The sequence below is a fragment of the Sebastes fasciatus genome, chromosome 16 (genome assembly GCF_043250625.1).
Source record: "Sebastes fasciatus isolate fSebFas1 chromosome 16, fSebFas1.pri, whole genome shotgun sequence".
Taxonomy (NCBI): Eukaryota; Metazoa; Chordata; class Actinopteri; order Perciformes; family Sebastidae; genus Sebastes; species Sebastes fasciatus.
The window spans coordinates 13,111,710-13,129,060 of record NC_133810.1 but is presented as its reverse complement, the minus strand read 5'-3'; the positions used below and the strand labels follow the sequence as shown (position 1 = coordinate 13,129,060).

Sequence of the window (17,351 nt, the reverse complement as noted above, 5' to 3'; positions counted from 1 at the left end):
GCACCACCCTGAATGACTTGACTCCTCTGTTCCAAAGCAGGACCTTGAAGAAGGTTCAGTCTGTCCTAGCTGATCCTAGCCATCAGAAATTATTTTTTCCCGACTGCCATTGGTTTCCTAAACAATGCCCTGTAATGTTGTAAGCTTTTGTATGTATTGCCTTTAATAGGCTATTTATTGTGTTTATTGTTTTTGTTTGATGACTGTATGGTACTGCTGACTGTACAACACTTTGCCTAGGGGATAATGAATAATAAAGTTTTCCATGACCTTGACCTTGACCTTGACCCTCAGCCTGGAATTTGCACCAAAAAGACCTAAAACTCAAGGAGCTGGTATCATTAAATATTTGTAAATCTAAAATGAAGGCTTTAGAAGCAGACTCTATGGCATACCAATGTTTTTAGCCCCCTTGTTGTACAGCTGACTCCCAGAAAAGTTCCTTTTTGTCCCCCCATTTGTCTTTAGATAGTTCTCTTTTAATGCAAATATTAGCGCTTTTAGTGTTTGTGAATTGTATTTTATCACTATTTGCGTCTGCAACTTTGTGTTCTTGCTGCTGACCGTCTTGGCCAGGTCTCCCTTGGAAAAGAGGTTCTTAATCTCAATGGGACTAACGTGGTTAAATAAAGGTTAAATAAAAATAAAAAATAAGAAAATGTCTATAATGAGGCTGCTCTCTTCTGGTGTAAGTGAGCCATCACATTTACTTTTATTTTGAACTTAAAAATCACCCCTCTTCTTTTATTTTGAAGATACAACATCCTGTCTCCAGCTGTTGGTTGGTTCTGTGTTCCAGCTTGACGCAGCTGCAGATGTGCAGTACTTAAAGCCGTGTGAGGGTCTCGTTAAAGCGGAGTTCCGCTGCTTCCACACGGATCAGAGAGCACCGCTCATCATCACCGCCTGCAGATATCAACCTGATCCCGGTAAGCTGGCTGATCAGCACCGCTGTTTGTTTTACTGTACAAACTCTAACCAAACCTCAGTCTAACCAAACCTGTTTATCAGACTAACCAGGTCATGCATGGCTGTTTTTGTAGTTTACACTTGAGCAAGCAGGTTATAAGTCTTTTATTAGTCCACTGTTAATATGTGGCCATTGTAAAGTTATAGTTATTTTAATGGCAGTATATGTCCCACTAACACATGTACAGTAAGTAGTAACTCTCTTCCTCTCTCTCACACATCTTATGATTTCATGCACATTTGCACACTTTACAATGCAGCACTTTGATATCCGGAGAGGAAACAAGTCTTAAAGTCTGTCTGGGGCGTTGGCTGTCTGTCTGTCCGTCTCTGTAAGTGTGTGTGTGTGTGTGTGTGTGTGTGAGAGAGAGGTACAGTTACATGCTGACTTGTGGAAGCCTGGTTCTGCTCCTGAAATCTGTTTCCAGTTAGGAAAAAAATGCATCACAGAGGTCAATTAAAATTCCTGTATAGGCTATACTGCTATTTCTCATTGTCCTGCATGTGTGTGTGTTTATATCCATGTAAGTCAGGGGTTCTCAACCTCTCATAACTTGAGGCCCACTTCTGATTGTTAAAACATTTCTGGGGACCACCTTCCCAAATAAATGACAAACTGGGCTATAAATTTGTGTTATGCCACCGTCAGGTGTAATGAACCTACATATATATTCAGCTTACCCTCATCCATCACTCCCTGCCATTATGAATCCAACGTATTCAGGGTCATATTTCCTCATCACACGCTTTGGAGCTTTTACTGGTGCAGGGTTGTCTCCAACATTACAAAACGTTCCATTTTGTGTCACTGCATCCGAGACATGTATGTCTGTAAAGAGGAGACTCGTGGGTACCCATAAAACCCATTTTCATTCACATATCTTGAGGTCAGAGGTCAAGAGACCCCTTTGAATATGCCAGTTTTTCCTCGCCAAAATTTAGCGTAAGTTTGGAGCGTCACTGAGCCTCCTTCCCGACAAGCTAATATGACATGATTGGTACCAATGGATTCCTTAGATTTTCTAGTTTCACTCTAGCTCTAAAACTTAGCCCGCTACAACCTCTGAAATACAGAATAGCAGGTTAATCTAACCATTTGGCAGTACCTTTGCGGCCCACTAGGTGGCGCTCTGAGGCCCACACGTGGTTGAGAATAGCTGATGTAAGTAATGCATATGGCTTCAGTATTGGTTCTATCAGTTGTCATTATTCTGCAAGCGGTTGTGAATTAAAATCAGGGTCACGGTGTGTAACAGATCACATTATGGCATATTGTGTGACCGCAACCCTTAAGATGTAGGAATAAAACTTAAAAAAATTAAAAAAGGTCATTTTTCTGGCATGCCCACTTTATGATAATCACATGCAGTTTGGGGTGAAAACTGAGTAGTTTTTTTGCATGCAGTATAAATGTGTTATTTTTGCCTATTCTAAAATAGTGTATTTGAATATTTCTGCATACTGGGGTCCCTAAACAGTCTCTGAATTACATCATCTGTGTATCACTGTAAAGCTGAGACTCTTGTGGATCCAATGAGCCCAACTGTATTCATGTGTGATGACGTCAGTCCGTATAGTAACCATTTCATTGTAGTGAGACCATTTTTAGAAATTTGACCTCACTGTATAAAATGACCTGTGGTGACCTCTAGGATAATCACAGCCTCATGAAACTTTATAGCCACAAACTACAGACCTAGAGCATTCAGAGGATGGATGGCTTTCCTAGATAGATTGACAATAAGAAGGTTTCTGAGAAGTTTCCAAAACCATCCAGTCGCCGAAAAATGCAATTCTTGCAGAAATCTCAAAATGTCAAAGGTTTTTGATACCAAATCACAGCATGTTTTTTTCTACATAAAATGGTTAAATGTAGCACCAAATCTGCGTAATAATAGGAATAGCCATCATATACTTCTATCATAATGTTCTAAGCCCTTATACACTTTTACAATTAATTTTAATTATTTCATGTTTATATCTGATTTATGGCTAGAACAACTTGACACACCGTGCTGGCTGACCTGCATCTCAAATTAATCTTCAGGTTCCCAGCAAAAAAAAAAAACAGGACTAAAAGGGGAAGGAGACGTTTTCCACCAAGATTACAGAAGGAACCATCATGTCACAGATGTTGCAACTGGAGTAAACTTTTGCTGCTGATTTTCATATGGAAGTACTTGCAACATAACAATAATTTCTAACAGCACGCACTATCGCTCATGCACAAACACACAGACAGTAAGTAAACCATATGTGTGACTGACCTTTCGCTGCCTGACCCACACACACACACACACACACACACACACACACACACACACACACACACATGCACACCAGAAAGCCATAGGGAGTTTTTTAGTCTGATTCGAAGCTGGTGCCTGCATGGTAAAGAAATTACCATGAGCTCAGTCCCATAAAATGCATCACAGGCTCGTAAAACTTTATGCAATTTGTCTGACTTCATGTCATGGGTAAACTCCCTGTTGTGTTTCGCCTGTTGGGGCTTTAATAGGACAGAATGTGTTTTTTCTTTTCATTGATCCCCAATGGTGAACTCCATAGTTTTAGTAGAGTTTTTAATGGAGTTCTGCAGTTTTAGTGCTCTGATAACATGAAGGTGAAATTTTGACTGAGAGACTTGGCAGTGTGTTATCTTTTACTTGTGGCTATTAAAACCTGTTGTGATGTGTTTGGGTGTGCTGATATAAATCAGTGGTTGTGAAATTGACAGAAAAAAAAGTTTTTGTATTGCTTAATGTCAAAGAAAGGAGGCAAAGCCAGATAGCTCTGAGGACGTTGAAGCCGTCAAGGATGTCTATGAGGAAAGACGGCAGCAGCTATACCTGACTACTAGTTAATGTTACAGATATTTAAAGAAATAGTCTGTTATTATTTTGGGAGATACAATTATTAACAAACACAGATGTTTCCATACAGGATGCAAGAGGTATGAAAATACTCATATACTGTATATACTGTGGTCTTCACATTCACCAGGTCCTAATCTATGAGAAACACACCTATATGTAAGATTTTGGAGCAACATGTTAGACAGCGCTTTCCACCGCCATCATCAAAACACCAAATAAGTGAATACCTTTGTGAGAATGGAGTTTCAGTAGAGGCAAACAGTCTTGTAAAATCAGGAATATTGAAGTTGTTCTGGAGACTTGTGGTGGCCCAACATCCTACCGACTATGTTGGTTTTTCCTTTTAATTTGGCGATCTGTGAGTTCATTCAGCCTTGTGGTTCAACAGTTAAATTGATGGTAAATGATCTCATGTTTGGTCCCCTGAAGGAAAATTTATATATATACTATTTTTATACAGAAATAGTCATGTTTGGCGTTAGTTCAGAAATGGTTCAGTTCAAGTAAGGTTTGGCGTAGTCATTTATGTTAGGGTTAGAATCTGGGAGAATGGTTAGAAACTGAGATTTGCAGGGCTTTTTGTTGGTGGGAGATTTATGAAGGGAGATTTTGGAAGCAAACAAGCTCTCAAGCATTACATTTTATTGTTGGACCTTCAATAGTGCTCCAATAGGGCTGATGTGGTGCCAGTGTTGGGAGCGTTCACTTACACACACACACAGAAAATGTCATAGATATGCATGGAAATGGAAATTGGTCATTCATCACTGCTTGCTGAGGGTTTTCTAGTTTTGTCAGCTGCTCTGTTCTGAAAGACATCTCAGTTACTGAATCAAGAACAGCAGATGAGTGCAGAAACAGAAGGAGCTCAGATGAAGAGAGAGAAACGAAGCGAGGTATGTTGACGTACAGCTAACCAGCAGCTTCTGGTAAAACCATCATGTCTGTCCTGTTGTAGCGGGACATGCTGCGTTTTTTTTCTTCGACCTCGCTCTACACCACTCAGATCTGTTGTATCGGCTTTATCCCTCTGTCTGGAATGTGCCTCACTGAAGCCAAAAAAAACAATTATCTTTCTTTTGTAGGCTGATGTGGGAGTGCAAATGTTTAGCTGAACTCGCTGTTCAGTTTCAAATACTGATGTTGTGTATTTATTTTTGAGATGGTATGACTGGAATCGGGGGTGTGATGTTGCTGCAGTTGGGCCACGATTGGGAGATACAGTGATCTTTAAAGCTGCTCTAATCACTATTTTTATATTAACAATGGATCAAATGACATATAATAATTATTACTCCCCTATAAACAGTTATGATGCTTTCTGACAGTTACGCATGCACAATGACATAACGGAATACGCGCGCTGTATCATGTCTCAGTTTGGGTGTGGCGCCACTAAACCTGAGAGACACACCCTATTTTTTCCCTGATAATGTTACACTGTGAACAACAAATCCATGTTGAAATCGGCAGGAGGAGAGTTAGTAACGTTACCTATAAGCAGCCGGTGGGCAGCACAGTCCTGCTTGGTTAAATACTGGAGCTACTAACGTTAACGGAGGTTCCAGTGAGTTACATTATGGTGCATTCAAGCTCTATTCAGTCAAAATGAGTATTGGGTGAAGGTAAATTCTAACTTTATCGTGATATGTTCAAATGTAATCTTTTAAAATTACGTTTTTGGCGAGAAACTTGAATAAATACAGTTGTTTAAAGGAAATGTTTTAACAGCAATATCAAATAGGTATTAGAGAGGGAATTATGACCTGTGTAACTTCCTAACACTAACACTAGCTCTAAGTAGCTTATAATACATCATCAAAACTAGAGATGCCATGATTTTCTTTTAATCAAAGCAAATATTTAAATAAAAATATAATCATTTATTTCCTATTAATTTGAATTGTGTTTTTTAGGCAAATAACCACTATAGATGACAATAACAAAGTACAGTACTCTCCCTTCCCCTGAAGCTACGGTGTAATTCAAACATTGTAATTTACCATGCATTTAATGTTTTTTGTGTAAAATATATCAAATATTGAATGAAATCAGATCTAAAATGTTATTCCTTCATTTAGCGCATATATTTAAAAAGTGGCAGATAAAATTTCTGAGTGAGTGTCACACAAAAAAAAAAGAATACTAAATTTAATTTCAGACCCTGTTCACTGCCCTCTCCAGTGTCGTTTTTCAGCCGTAGCAGGCAGCTGTTTTCAGTGAAAAGGCTCTGAACCGTAGTGGAGCATTTAGCAGCTGAAGAGCCAGACATTTCCCTCAGGAGTTGGAGGAGACCAAAGCAGAGCTAAAAGAACACTGAATAATAATCAGCTGGCCAAGAAACATGACGTAAATGTTGTTCTGTGTCTGCTTTACAAGGTGATAAATGTTGTGGTTACGGTTTGTTGCTCTCAAGTCGCCACAAAAAAAATCAAAGTTTTACTATTAAGGTTTTCCTAGTATTAAGTTTAAATTATTTTGTTTACAGGGAAAAGGCATTACAATTATCGCGAGAGTCTGTCGTGCTCTGTTAAATTTGTATTTAGCTTGCTCTTTGTGAGACTAAAACAAAAATAAATAATAATGTGATACAAGTACACAGCTAATATTTTGGGCAGATTTTTTCCCTTTAAAGCAACAGGATGTCTAAACGCAATCATTTAAAGGCCATTAATAAGTTACAACCACAAATCGTTAGACTTAAAAGGTCAGTTCTTTCCCAACCGTCACAACTTGACATTTAAACAATGAGTCACAATTTATAATCACTTTTATACTTGTGTGAGGTAAAGTAAGAATAACATATTTATTCTTAATTTAAAATCTACATCACAATTACAATAGGAGCAAATATAGATGAAGAGAAGTTGAAGAGACATTTTGAAGTCATTAAAACAGCTCAGATGTGGATTGCAGCTCAGGATGAAGATGAATTTAAGGTGATTATTTTGTGCATTCAGAGTTCCAACCCTAAGCTATTTTTAAACCACCAGGAAGTCCCATTAAGAGGCATTTTCTACCGGCTGCCACACAATTCAATGATTAAAGAGTTCAGAGAGTTTTCAAAGGCCAAGAAGTCTGCATGGAAGTCGAGGTCACACCTGCAGCTCACCCTGAATGTGAAGTTCAGACAGGGCTTATTGTACGTGAATCTGTTAATGAGATGTTAATGTAAACAGTCAGTAATAGCTGGTACATTCAGTGTGTGTGTGTGTGTGGCTGAATTGTGCCAACTTCACCGTCCTTATGGAGACTTCCTGTTTCTCAGTTTTCCGCTACATTCTTCAGCGATAAGCTCACGCCAACACACATGGACATGCACAGACGTTTGGTACAAGCAGACACCATTTTATTTTAGTTTGTCTGGCCATGTTTGTCCTGGCTGTTTTCCTCTCTCTCTCTCTCTATCTCTGTTACTTTAGTTTCTTTGTTTCTTTCTCATGCTCAATGTGCTTTTAAAATGTGTGCGTGATTTTCCTCCCGTCCACATGGCATGATGTCACCTCTCTGTGTTTTATTTTTACACCGCAGAACTCCAACCGCAGCTCAAATTGTTACAGTCAGGTGGCTGAAAGTTTAACGGAGACGGGACAGAGAGAGAGAGAGAGAGAGGGCAAAAACAATCCGGATAAGGAGCAAGACGTGAAGAATTCAAAACTAAATCGTCAGGAATCTTTTAAATCGAGTGGCTGCAGACTGCATGACTTTATTATGAGTCATTCTCACATACACTGCAATGTATTTATCTGTGACAAGTCTCCAACAAATGCACATTTTACTCATGTTTGAGTTGATTTGTTGACAATACGAATAACACCAGCCTTATCCTTTAACCATAACCACTACATGCCTAACCTCATGTTTACCCCGTGACCCAGCTTTCGAGTCCCCATGATGTCACTTTACGACATGATTAATACACACACGGAGTTGTGCTTGGCTGCAGCGCCGCCGTCCAACTCCGACACGGCTTGATTTCACATTTAACTGTTTCCATGGCGATCAAACAAGAGAGTTTTGTATTGGCAGTTTGGATACAAGAAAAATGATGTATGCCGCGCCGTCGTGCCATGACACAGCGAGAATATTTATTGCAGTGAAACAAAGTAAAGACATGCAGCAACAGTGTCCTCGCTCAGAGCCGCCTGACGTCATGTGAAACCTGATTTATTTCCCCTGCAGACCTGTGTGGATACTGGCTCGCTTCCTCTCCGCCATTGTTTGCCTCCCATCAGATAACATTTTCATGATGCTGGCAGCCACGCATTATTATCGCCTGCTCTACAGCCTTGGAGCTACACAGTACTTAATGTAGCTGTGAGCTAAACACACACACAGTAGAGGTTGGAGGAAGAACAAGAAAAGAGAGGGAGAGAAAAATGATGACATGTATTCATATTGGTTTAGGGAGAGGCAGGATGTGAAGTAGAGGATAACAGGTAAATACCAGACCTCTCCTTTGGCTGTCTGGACTTGCTGTCCTCCAATGGAGATGGATGAGTAGCCTCTCCCAGTCATCAAATAAACCGGCTGCTGGGTTTCCGTTAATAAGTAATGAATTAGCAAGTCACTGAAAGGAAGATGTATGGCCACTCCACATGATAGCGCTGTCAGTTTGTAGCTTTATTGTCTGTTGAGGAGACAAGACCACAAAAGAAGTTATTTACTCAACTTTATTAACAGTAGCACCTTTAACCTCAGCTACATATCTCTATCAAACAGACTCTGGGCAACAAAATCACTTTAGCCTACTGTTTCATGTTGTGCTATCAGCAACGGGTATGAATTTGTTTCCTCCCTGACCGCAGACAAATGTGTAAAATATTAAGATGTTGTCGTTGCATATTTGCAGAGTTTAAAGGTGCTCTATACGATATCCAGAGCATTAATATAGCAGCAAACAACTATTTGCCATGTAAAGCGTGCTATTTGTGCATGTTTGTGCATGTGAGCGTGCATGTGAGCGTGCTCCACTGGCTAGCTCACGCTCTGCACTGCTCTCTTACGGCGTTTACAGCCGATAACATCGTCCCGACCAGTGGTCGTGGAAGTGTAGCACCCACCCTCCGGTTCCCCCTCGGGTACACACTGTTATTTCTGTCAGCACTGTTGCCGTAGATTTCACCGTTAGCGCTGTCAACACCGTTCGCTATGAGCGGTCGTGTCTAGAAGGTCACCCACGAGTTGGGAAACTCTCAAGATGGTTATGGTTAGGCATTGACTTTGAATAGTTAAGGTTAGGATAGGTTGTTGGGCAGCGAGTCTCACGAGAGTTTTTGCAGATTTCAGATAAAAATCCGCAATTTACGGGTTTACAGGTTCTAAACACGACTGCTATGAGCCGCCGGATCAGCTGTCACCATGTTGAGAGCCATGTGGAGGCAATAGAAATCTCTTCAAATGGTTAAATTACAAAGACATTTAAGGCTCACCATTTTCACTTTTTACCATTGTCTCACTGGAACAGATGTTTTAAATGGAGTAGTATTTTTCCCCAGATACTTTTTTGATTACACAGTTCAGAGCAATTTACACCAAATAAGGTAATCTGCTGATGAGTAGCCTCAGGGTCGGCATATTCCTCGGCTAATAGGAGGCTAAGTGAAGAGAAAAATGGGAAGAAAAACCCACTGAGTCACACTAAGTAATTCAAAAACACATCGTTTAGCTACAGAACTTTTGGGCTGCAAATTGTATTTTTAGCTGCACGGCTCTAGGAATGACAATGTCTGTCGGTCAGCCACTATGGTCCAGACTAAAATATCTCAACTACCAGATGGATTGACATTAATATTTTTACATACATTTTTGAGTGAAATGTCTTAACAACTGCTGGATGGATTGCCATGAGCATTGGTACAGACATTCATGTCCCCCTCAGGATGAATTGTACTATCTTTAACTTATCCACTGACTTTTCATCTAGCGCCATCATCTGGTCAAAATGTCAGTTTGTCCAGTACTTTGATTTATGACCACATAACTGCAAAACTAATGGCATTCATTGCCCTCAGCTGATGGATTTCATTAGTTTGCAAGAATAAAAAGTTTGTAAGATGAAAATTTCTATACAATACAATCAGACTTCTTTTTGCAACCAGAGGAGTCGCCACCTGCAGGCTATTAGAAAGAATGTAAGTTTAAGGCACTTCAGCATTGGCTTCACTCTTCAGACCCCGGAGTTGCCAACTGCTAAGATGGTGAACATTGATTCTGCTTAGTACCAGCATGTTGGCATGCTGACGTTAGTGTTTAGCTGAAAACACCGCCAAGTACAGCTGTACAGAGCTGGACTGGCTTGGTCTTGTTATAACAGATTTTTTTTATGTGATTGATGTGTTTATTTCAAACCCAATTTCCAATATTTCTTCTTGAATGAAAACAGAAAAAGAGCCCTTGAGACATTGAATATTGGCAGGACAGACGGTATGTTGTATAATCGCTATCAAGAGTCCAAAAAAAGGACAGACTGCTGGGAGAAATATGAAGGTCATGACTCTAATTTCAGCCTCCCACATCTTTACTCAGACTTTAACCTAAAAAAAAACAAATCTATTTTTAACCTAAAACCTTTACTTAACTTATTTAACCATAAAGCAAGGAATCTCTGTTTGTCTAATGTGGTGCAATTTGGCCAGATGGTGGCGCTATAACAATGAACTTTACATTTTGGCCTTTAACTTTTGAACTCTTTGAACTTTTTGAATTCTTTGTTTCCTGGATTTTGTGGGTCCAGATGAATCTATCATTATAAGCCACGTAAACCAATCATTTGCGTCTAGACTGATTTTCTGCCATTTTGGAATTTGCCCAAATCAGATTTTTTGCTGCTCCTCCTACACATCTTGAGCAATCGTCACCAAATTTGGTACAGAACATCTCTGGACCAAGCCGGGAAAAGTTGTTTTTGGATTGTTGATGCTTCTTACAGTTTTGCTATAGCTGGCCCTCAAAGTTAGCTCAAAAGCTGTGGGCGGAGCTTATATTACAAAAAATGACATATCTCCTGCGCGCTTTGTGCTATTGCAACCACATTTGGTGGACATGTGTAAATATGATGGTTGAGTGACCATGGCAAATTTGGTGCCATTTGGCCAAAAGGTGGCGCTCTAGCGTCATCATCTAACTATAAAGGAAGGAATCTCTGTCTGTGTGTGTGTGTATGACTGTCCTTCGCATATCTCGAGAACCGTTCATCCAATCAACTTCACACTTGGCGGTAAAAAAACCCATATCTGTCGGCCCTCTCCTTTAAAAAGTAATGACCCATTTACGTGATTTTTGTTGAGAGTTTTAAGTGAAGTCACAAGAAAAGGGAGGATTCGAGTGTTTGTGAACGCAGCCTAAACTCGTGGTAACATCGGCCCTGTGCCAAAACCAGAACTTCCTCATGGATCTGTGCTGACATGCCGCTCCAACCAGGAGGTGAACGCTATAGTTTGGGGTTTTGCTGGTCTCCTAGGGAGTGGTCCGTTTAAGAAGTGTGTGTGTGTCGGTCATGTCAAAGAGTTGTCAACGTTCCAGATCTCACCACATTAGTCATACCAGGCATTCCTTCATGTGTTCACCTCACTGTGCGGACACACACACACACACGCACGCACGCACGCACGCACGCACGCACGCACGCACGCACGCACGCACGCACACACACACACACGGTTGAGGAGAATTCCTCGCGGTCAGCCAGCATGAACTTGATGTTGGAAATAACTGAGTGAACAGACTTTCGCCATCTCTTCCCTCCACATTTCTGTGCTTTTGTGTAGCCGTGATTTTGCCGTCTTGTCCTGTATTATTTTACCATCTGAGCTACGGACCCTGTAATCACGGCTCTTCTGGTGAATCAACGTGGTGATTTTGGTTCTATGTTTAGGGAGTTTATGAGCGTTGTATTTCAGGGAGAGTGATTTTTGGACTATGTTGTGTGAGAAATCAGTTACATAAGGATGCTGAAGATGTAGTTATTATTGAATAATCAGGTGCAATCCAGTTTTGGTTACTTGATTTAACTTGAAGATGGACAGCAAATGAGAAGTATTCAGATCCTTTACCTAAAGGACCAGTGTGTAACATTTAGGGGGCATCTATTGGCAGAAATAGAATATAATAGTAATAAGTATATTTTCTTTGGTGTATAATCACCTGATAATAAGAATTGTTGTGTTTTCGTTACCTTAGAATGGGCCGTTCATATCTACATGAATCTACATCAATCTGATCTGGATCACCACCAAAATCCAATGGATTGTTCATTGTTCCAAACGCCACCCCTCTGAAAAATTTCATTCAAATCCATCACGAACTTTTGAGTAATCCTGCTAAAGGACAGACAAACGACGCCGGTGAAAACATAACCTCTTCCCAAGGCCCTTCTCCTTGGTGGAGGTAAAAATGACATCATCACATTACAGGAAACAGACTTTGTTCTCGATCATTTGTCTGCCTCTCAGATCAGCCGTCGAGCTTTAATGTCCAAGTTATCAGTTGTATGAGGTGTTTTTTTTATTATCAGGCAGAGATAAGATGTGTGAATGAGGAGGAACATATCACACAGAGTACAGGAGCACTCAAACATGAATGCTATGCACATATGCAAACATACAGAAACACAGATATGTGCACCTGGTTGCTATGCTTTTACACAAAACCAATATTTCAGGCGCTGTTCTTGTGACAGAGTGAGGAATGAAAGGCATAAATATCAAAAGGGTTTGTTTATTTGAAACCTTTTTCTTTTTCTTCAATCCCACTAAGCGGATCAAGGGCGCCTCTATGTGGTGGTTTTAAGTAGCCTTCTTCAATTGGGAAAGTTTGTTTGGACGAAACAAGCTTTTTAAAATGATATTGATGAGCATTTTTTTGACATTTTTATAGAACAAACAAATATGAGAATAATTCTGAGTTGCCGCCCTAAAATCGGCATGATTTATAACTTGATTTCTACATGATGGCTTTATGATGTGCAGAATTTGACCTTTCCTCTCTTCTTGGTTTATGTGTCGTAGTTGTGAGTCTCCCTCGGAGTGACGATGGCGGAAAGCTCGCACTGTTTTTACTGTCGGGAGGACCTCGGGGGGAAGAGGTTCGTCCGCAACGAAGGCAAGCCGGTGTGCGTCCGCTGCCACACCAAGTTCTGCGCCAACACCTGCGCCGAGTGCCATCGACCCATCCCTGTGGAATCAAAGGTGTGTGTGTGTGTGTCATCAGTTTGCAATTGAGGTTTCTACGCGTGTATTTTCTCATCAAGATCTGTCCAGTGTGATCCCCTTTATTTCCCCTTAACTTACCTCTCAACAAACTCCCTTCCTCCATCAGGAGCTCAGCCATAAGGGCAAATACTGGCACGAGGCGTGTTTCCGTTGCGCAAAGTGTTTCAAGTCTCTGGCCAAGGAGCCCTTCAGCACCAAGGACGACCGCATCATGTGTGGGAAGTGCTGCTCCACAGTGGATGCTCCACGCTGCCACGGCTGCTATAAAGCCATACCGGCTGGTAAGACCTGCAAACCCTGATTCATTAGCAGAAAAGCACTGTGATGGAGGAGTTTTGTAAAACTGGCCCATTGGTGAACTTATTTAGGTGATTAAAACGAAAGAGTTATCATAGAGGAAACCTACTTTTCAAAAGAATTTAACTTACAAATTCATCAAAACATCTACATGATTATTAGCCCGATAACTCTAATTATGGCATCAAACCACGAAAAAACAACAGCAGCAGCAGCAGTAGCATCAACTCCTCTCTGATCTTCTGCAGGTACAGAGAGCGTGGAGTACAAGGGGAATTCGTGGCACGACGAATGTTTCACCTGTTTCAGCTGCAAACGACCGATCGGGTCTCTGAGCTTCCTCTCCAAAGGAACTGACGTCTACTGCAGCCCCTGCTATGACAAGAAGTTCGCCAAACACTGTGTCTGCTGCAAAAAGGTCATTCTTCTCAAACATGAAACACACCTTCATCATTCTTCCTGAAAGCAACAGGAACATGAACATTCACTAATCATACATGTATCTCTCCTCTTCTCTTCTCTTCCATCTGTCTCCAGGCTATAACCACCGGAGGAGTGAACTACCAGGACCAGCCGTGGCACAGCCACTGTTTTGTGTGCAGCTCCTGCTCAAAGCCTCTGGCAGGGCAGAGTTTCACCAGCCACGAGGACCAGGTCTTCTGCGTGGACTGCTACAAGACGTCCGTGGCAAAGAAATGCTGCGCCTGCCAAAACCCCATCACAGGTTAATTTCAATTTAAACTGACAATTATGTTAACATTAAATATAGATGAAAAACAGTGCCAGGGAATATAATAATATATTACAATATTTTTTATGCTAAGTCAGAGTTACTAATACAAAAATAGTAAAAGAAAAGCATCCACACACTCAAATAGAGTGGTACGGGAATGAGTCCTAAAATCCAGAAATAAGTTAGCATTTAGCACTTCCGGTTCTCTCGTCTGAAAGTCAATGTTTTTTTTTTAATGGGTTTTTCATTAGATGCCTGAAATAAGGTCTGTGGTTAACACAAGCGTAAGAGATTTTAAATTGATATAAAATGTTATTCTATGATATAAAATACGTCAGTGGTCAGTGTATCTTTTGGTCATTTGATTTTCCTTTCACAAACGGATATTAAAAAACAAAAAATGAGTGGTTATTTGATTTTTGTTTTAAAATACAAAAAATCAAATTGAAATACAAAGCGTTCTCATACGCGCTCTTACCTTGTAAATTGCAACTTCCGGTCGCAGAATATGAATGTGATGGAAATGTATATAAATGGGGTAGGTACATCTGAACGGAAGGGCCCAGCCCTTGAATGTTAATATAGGGTCAAATAAAATTCAAAGGTTGGACTAAACTCTGACTCTCCTCTCCTCTGACTCTCCTCTCCTCTCCTCTCCTCTGACTCTCCTCTCCTCTCCTCTCCTCTCCTCTCCTCTCCTCTCCTCTCCTCTCCTCTCCTCTCCTCTCCTCTCCTCTCCTCTCCTCTCCTCTCCTCTCTTCTCCTCTCCTCTCCTCTGACTCTCCTCTCCTCTCAGGTTTTGGTAAAGGAGTGAACGTGGTGAACTACGAGGGCAGCTCCTGGCACGAATACTGCTTCAACTGTAAGCGATGCTCCCTCAGTCTGTCCAACAAGCGTTTCGTGGCGAATGGGAAAGACATCTTCTGCTCCGACTGTGGCAACAAGTAGAGCTGGAGAGCTTGGTCATTGTCTAACAGTGGTTTGTCATAATGTTTTTTTGTTTCTTTATTTTGACATAAAGACCAGAGGGAAAATACCTACGAAGTGACGGAAACATGTGATTTGTGTCCACTGTTGATTGTTTGCTTTTATGCTGCATGCTAAGACTCAAACATACACTGTGCTGAGTGATGGTAGTGACAAGCTCTGTCCTAAAAGTCCTCAAAAGATAAATAGTATGTAGTTAAATCTGGTTTCATGTAGGAGGCTTGTACCACATAAAATATGATACTAAAACACATATATGTTTTTACCTACCAGGAACAACCTTTCCTGTTTACATGGGCAGTAAACACGATCAGCCTCCTACAATAAATGAGCAGCAGATGAATGCATTACATACCTGAAATACAAAAAAGTAAATCTAATGATGATGTATGAGTCTACAAGTCATTTGAAACATTTTTATTTTCAAAAGGTCACGTTTTCTTACAATTTCTTTTACGAGCTGATAGTTTGTGACAGTTGATGCTTTCATTCAACATGGTGTAGGCTGACGTGTTAGCACAAAGCTAGATGGGAACCAAGTGTTTTAAAACATTTCAATTGTATTTTTTCATTGTCTTTTAGCACAAAAATAACAATGTTGGTTAATGGCTTTAATGTCTACTTGTTTTTTTCTATTTTTGAAAGGTGATATTTTCTTATGACCAAAAAAATTATAATTTTTTAAAATAATCAAAATGTTATCTATATTTGTAATTGCTCATTTCCAAAGGATTGCTATTGCTTATTGTTTGTTTTGAGTAAATACACTTTTATGCACTTTTCTTAAACATTCTCCCTTCAAGGAAAGAGTACATTTCAATATGAAATTAGAATATATTCAAACTGTACGACTTGATGTGTTGCTAAAATGAAATAAACTTTCTACAAAACTGAGTATTGCATTTGTTTTTATTGATTTAACATTGATCCATGTTGACGTACAGCAAACTGCAAAACATTTTGCACATTATTTGCCAGCATTACTATGTTAAATGTAGATAAAGATACAAATGGAAAAGGGACAAGACCTTTTATATGAAGCTAAATACTGTATATGAAATGGGAACTCAATTGGTTAAAATATGCTGTGTATTATACTGTATACTGTGTATTTAACATGTACATATACCCATTTTTCTTTTCTCAAACTGAAAGCTTCAATTGTAAAGATGAAAATTGAAAAATGGCTATGGAAATAAGAAAATGGAAAACATCAAATATGAAACACAAATGATAAACGGAACAGCTTATATTGAAATACAATTAAAAGCTTAAAAAGTTTTATAATGATAGTAAAAGTGACTATTGTACATTATGTTTCCAATAATGATGGTACGTGAGGGTGACATGATTTAACTTATGAGATAGATGTAAGAAAAGTTGAACTAGCCACCATTTAAAGCCCCACTCCATTGTATATTATCATTTTTATCATATTTAATATTTTTCTGAGTCATTTCCTGACTATGTTGATTAGCCAATATTTCTTGACAAAACTTAATTTTAAACAAAATAGACACATCAACACGGAAATATAACTAAAGCCATATTGCTACAATAATGGTAAAATACAAGATAAGTTGTGACTGCAGAAGATCCTGCAACATATGAGGTCATCATTTGTGATGGCTGTCGTCAGGAAATGTAACCCCATTGTTACCTGTGTAATATGTCATAAATATGTGACAGAAAACCCACAAAACTAAATAAAAAATATATATATTTTAATGTTTTTACTTTAAAAAATATTTTCACAAGACTCCAAAAGAAAAGTAAAAGATAGGAACAGTTGGGTCATCTGTTGTCACAGATTTCAGTGTAACACCGGTGTGACACCTGTGCAAGCTTGAAGGATGATGCATGACCTGTCCTGCAGCTTCAACTGTAGTTAAAGGAGTATTGCATTTGTTTTTATTGATTTAACATTGGTTATTTTAAAGGTCCATTACTTATTGAGGTACATTATTTGCCGGTATAAAAGGGACAAGACCTTTTATGTGAAGCTGTCCCTTTTGAAAATAGGAACTGGGAACTCAGTTGGTTGAAATGTATACTGTGTATTTTATACTGTGTATTTTCTTGTAAAAAAGGAAGTGTAGCAACACATTTTTTTCTAGAACCTGTTGACAGAAAATAATTATGTTTTTTCAAAACTAATGATGTCTTTGTGGTAGTCAGCTACTTTTTTAAAGACTTTAATTGACAGACTGTTATTTAACATGTACATACCCATTTCTCTCTCTCTCTTCTTCCCTTTTCCTGTCTCACCACACTCTC

At 39.6% G+C, this 17,351-nt stretch overlaps 1 protein-coding gene across 2 annotated transcripts in view; it reads left to right on the top strand.

Annotated features, from left to right (window-relative positions):
* Positions 1 to 15,968, top strand: part of LOC141753363 (four and a half LIM domains protein 1-like) — a 138,941-nt gene extending 122,973 nt beyond the window's left edge. Inside the window, exons 1-6 of one of the 2 annotated variants that reach the window (XM_074611948.1) lie at positions 771 to 929; positions 12,854 to 13,033; positions 13,164 to 13,338; positions 13,603 to 13,772; positions 13,892 to 14,078; positions 14,884 to 15,968. In XM_074611948.1, the coding sequence (XP_074468049.1) occupies positions 12,878 to 13,033; positions 13,164 to 13,338; positions 13,603 to 13,772; positions 13,892 to 14,078; positions 14,884 to 15,035 (840 nt within the window). In that variant the 5' untranslated portion in view covers positions 771 to 929; positions 12,854 to 12,877 and the 3' untranslated portion in view covers positions 15,036 to 15,968. Of the gene's footprint in view, positions 1 to 770; positions 930 to 12,853; positions 13,034 to 13,163; positions 13,339 to 13,602; positions 13,773 to 13,891; positions 14,079 to 14,883 lie in introns of those variants that run through there. The other variant, XM_074611949.1, reaches the window with a different exon arrangement.
* Positions 15,969 to 17,351: the final 1,383 nt, after the last annotated feature.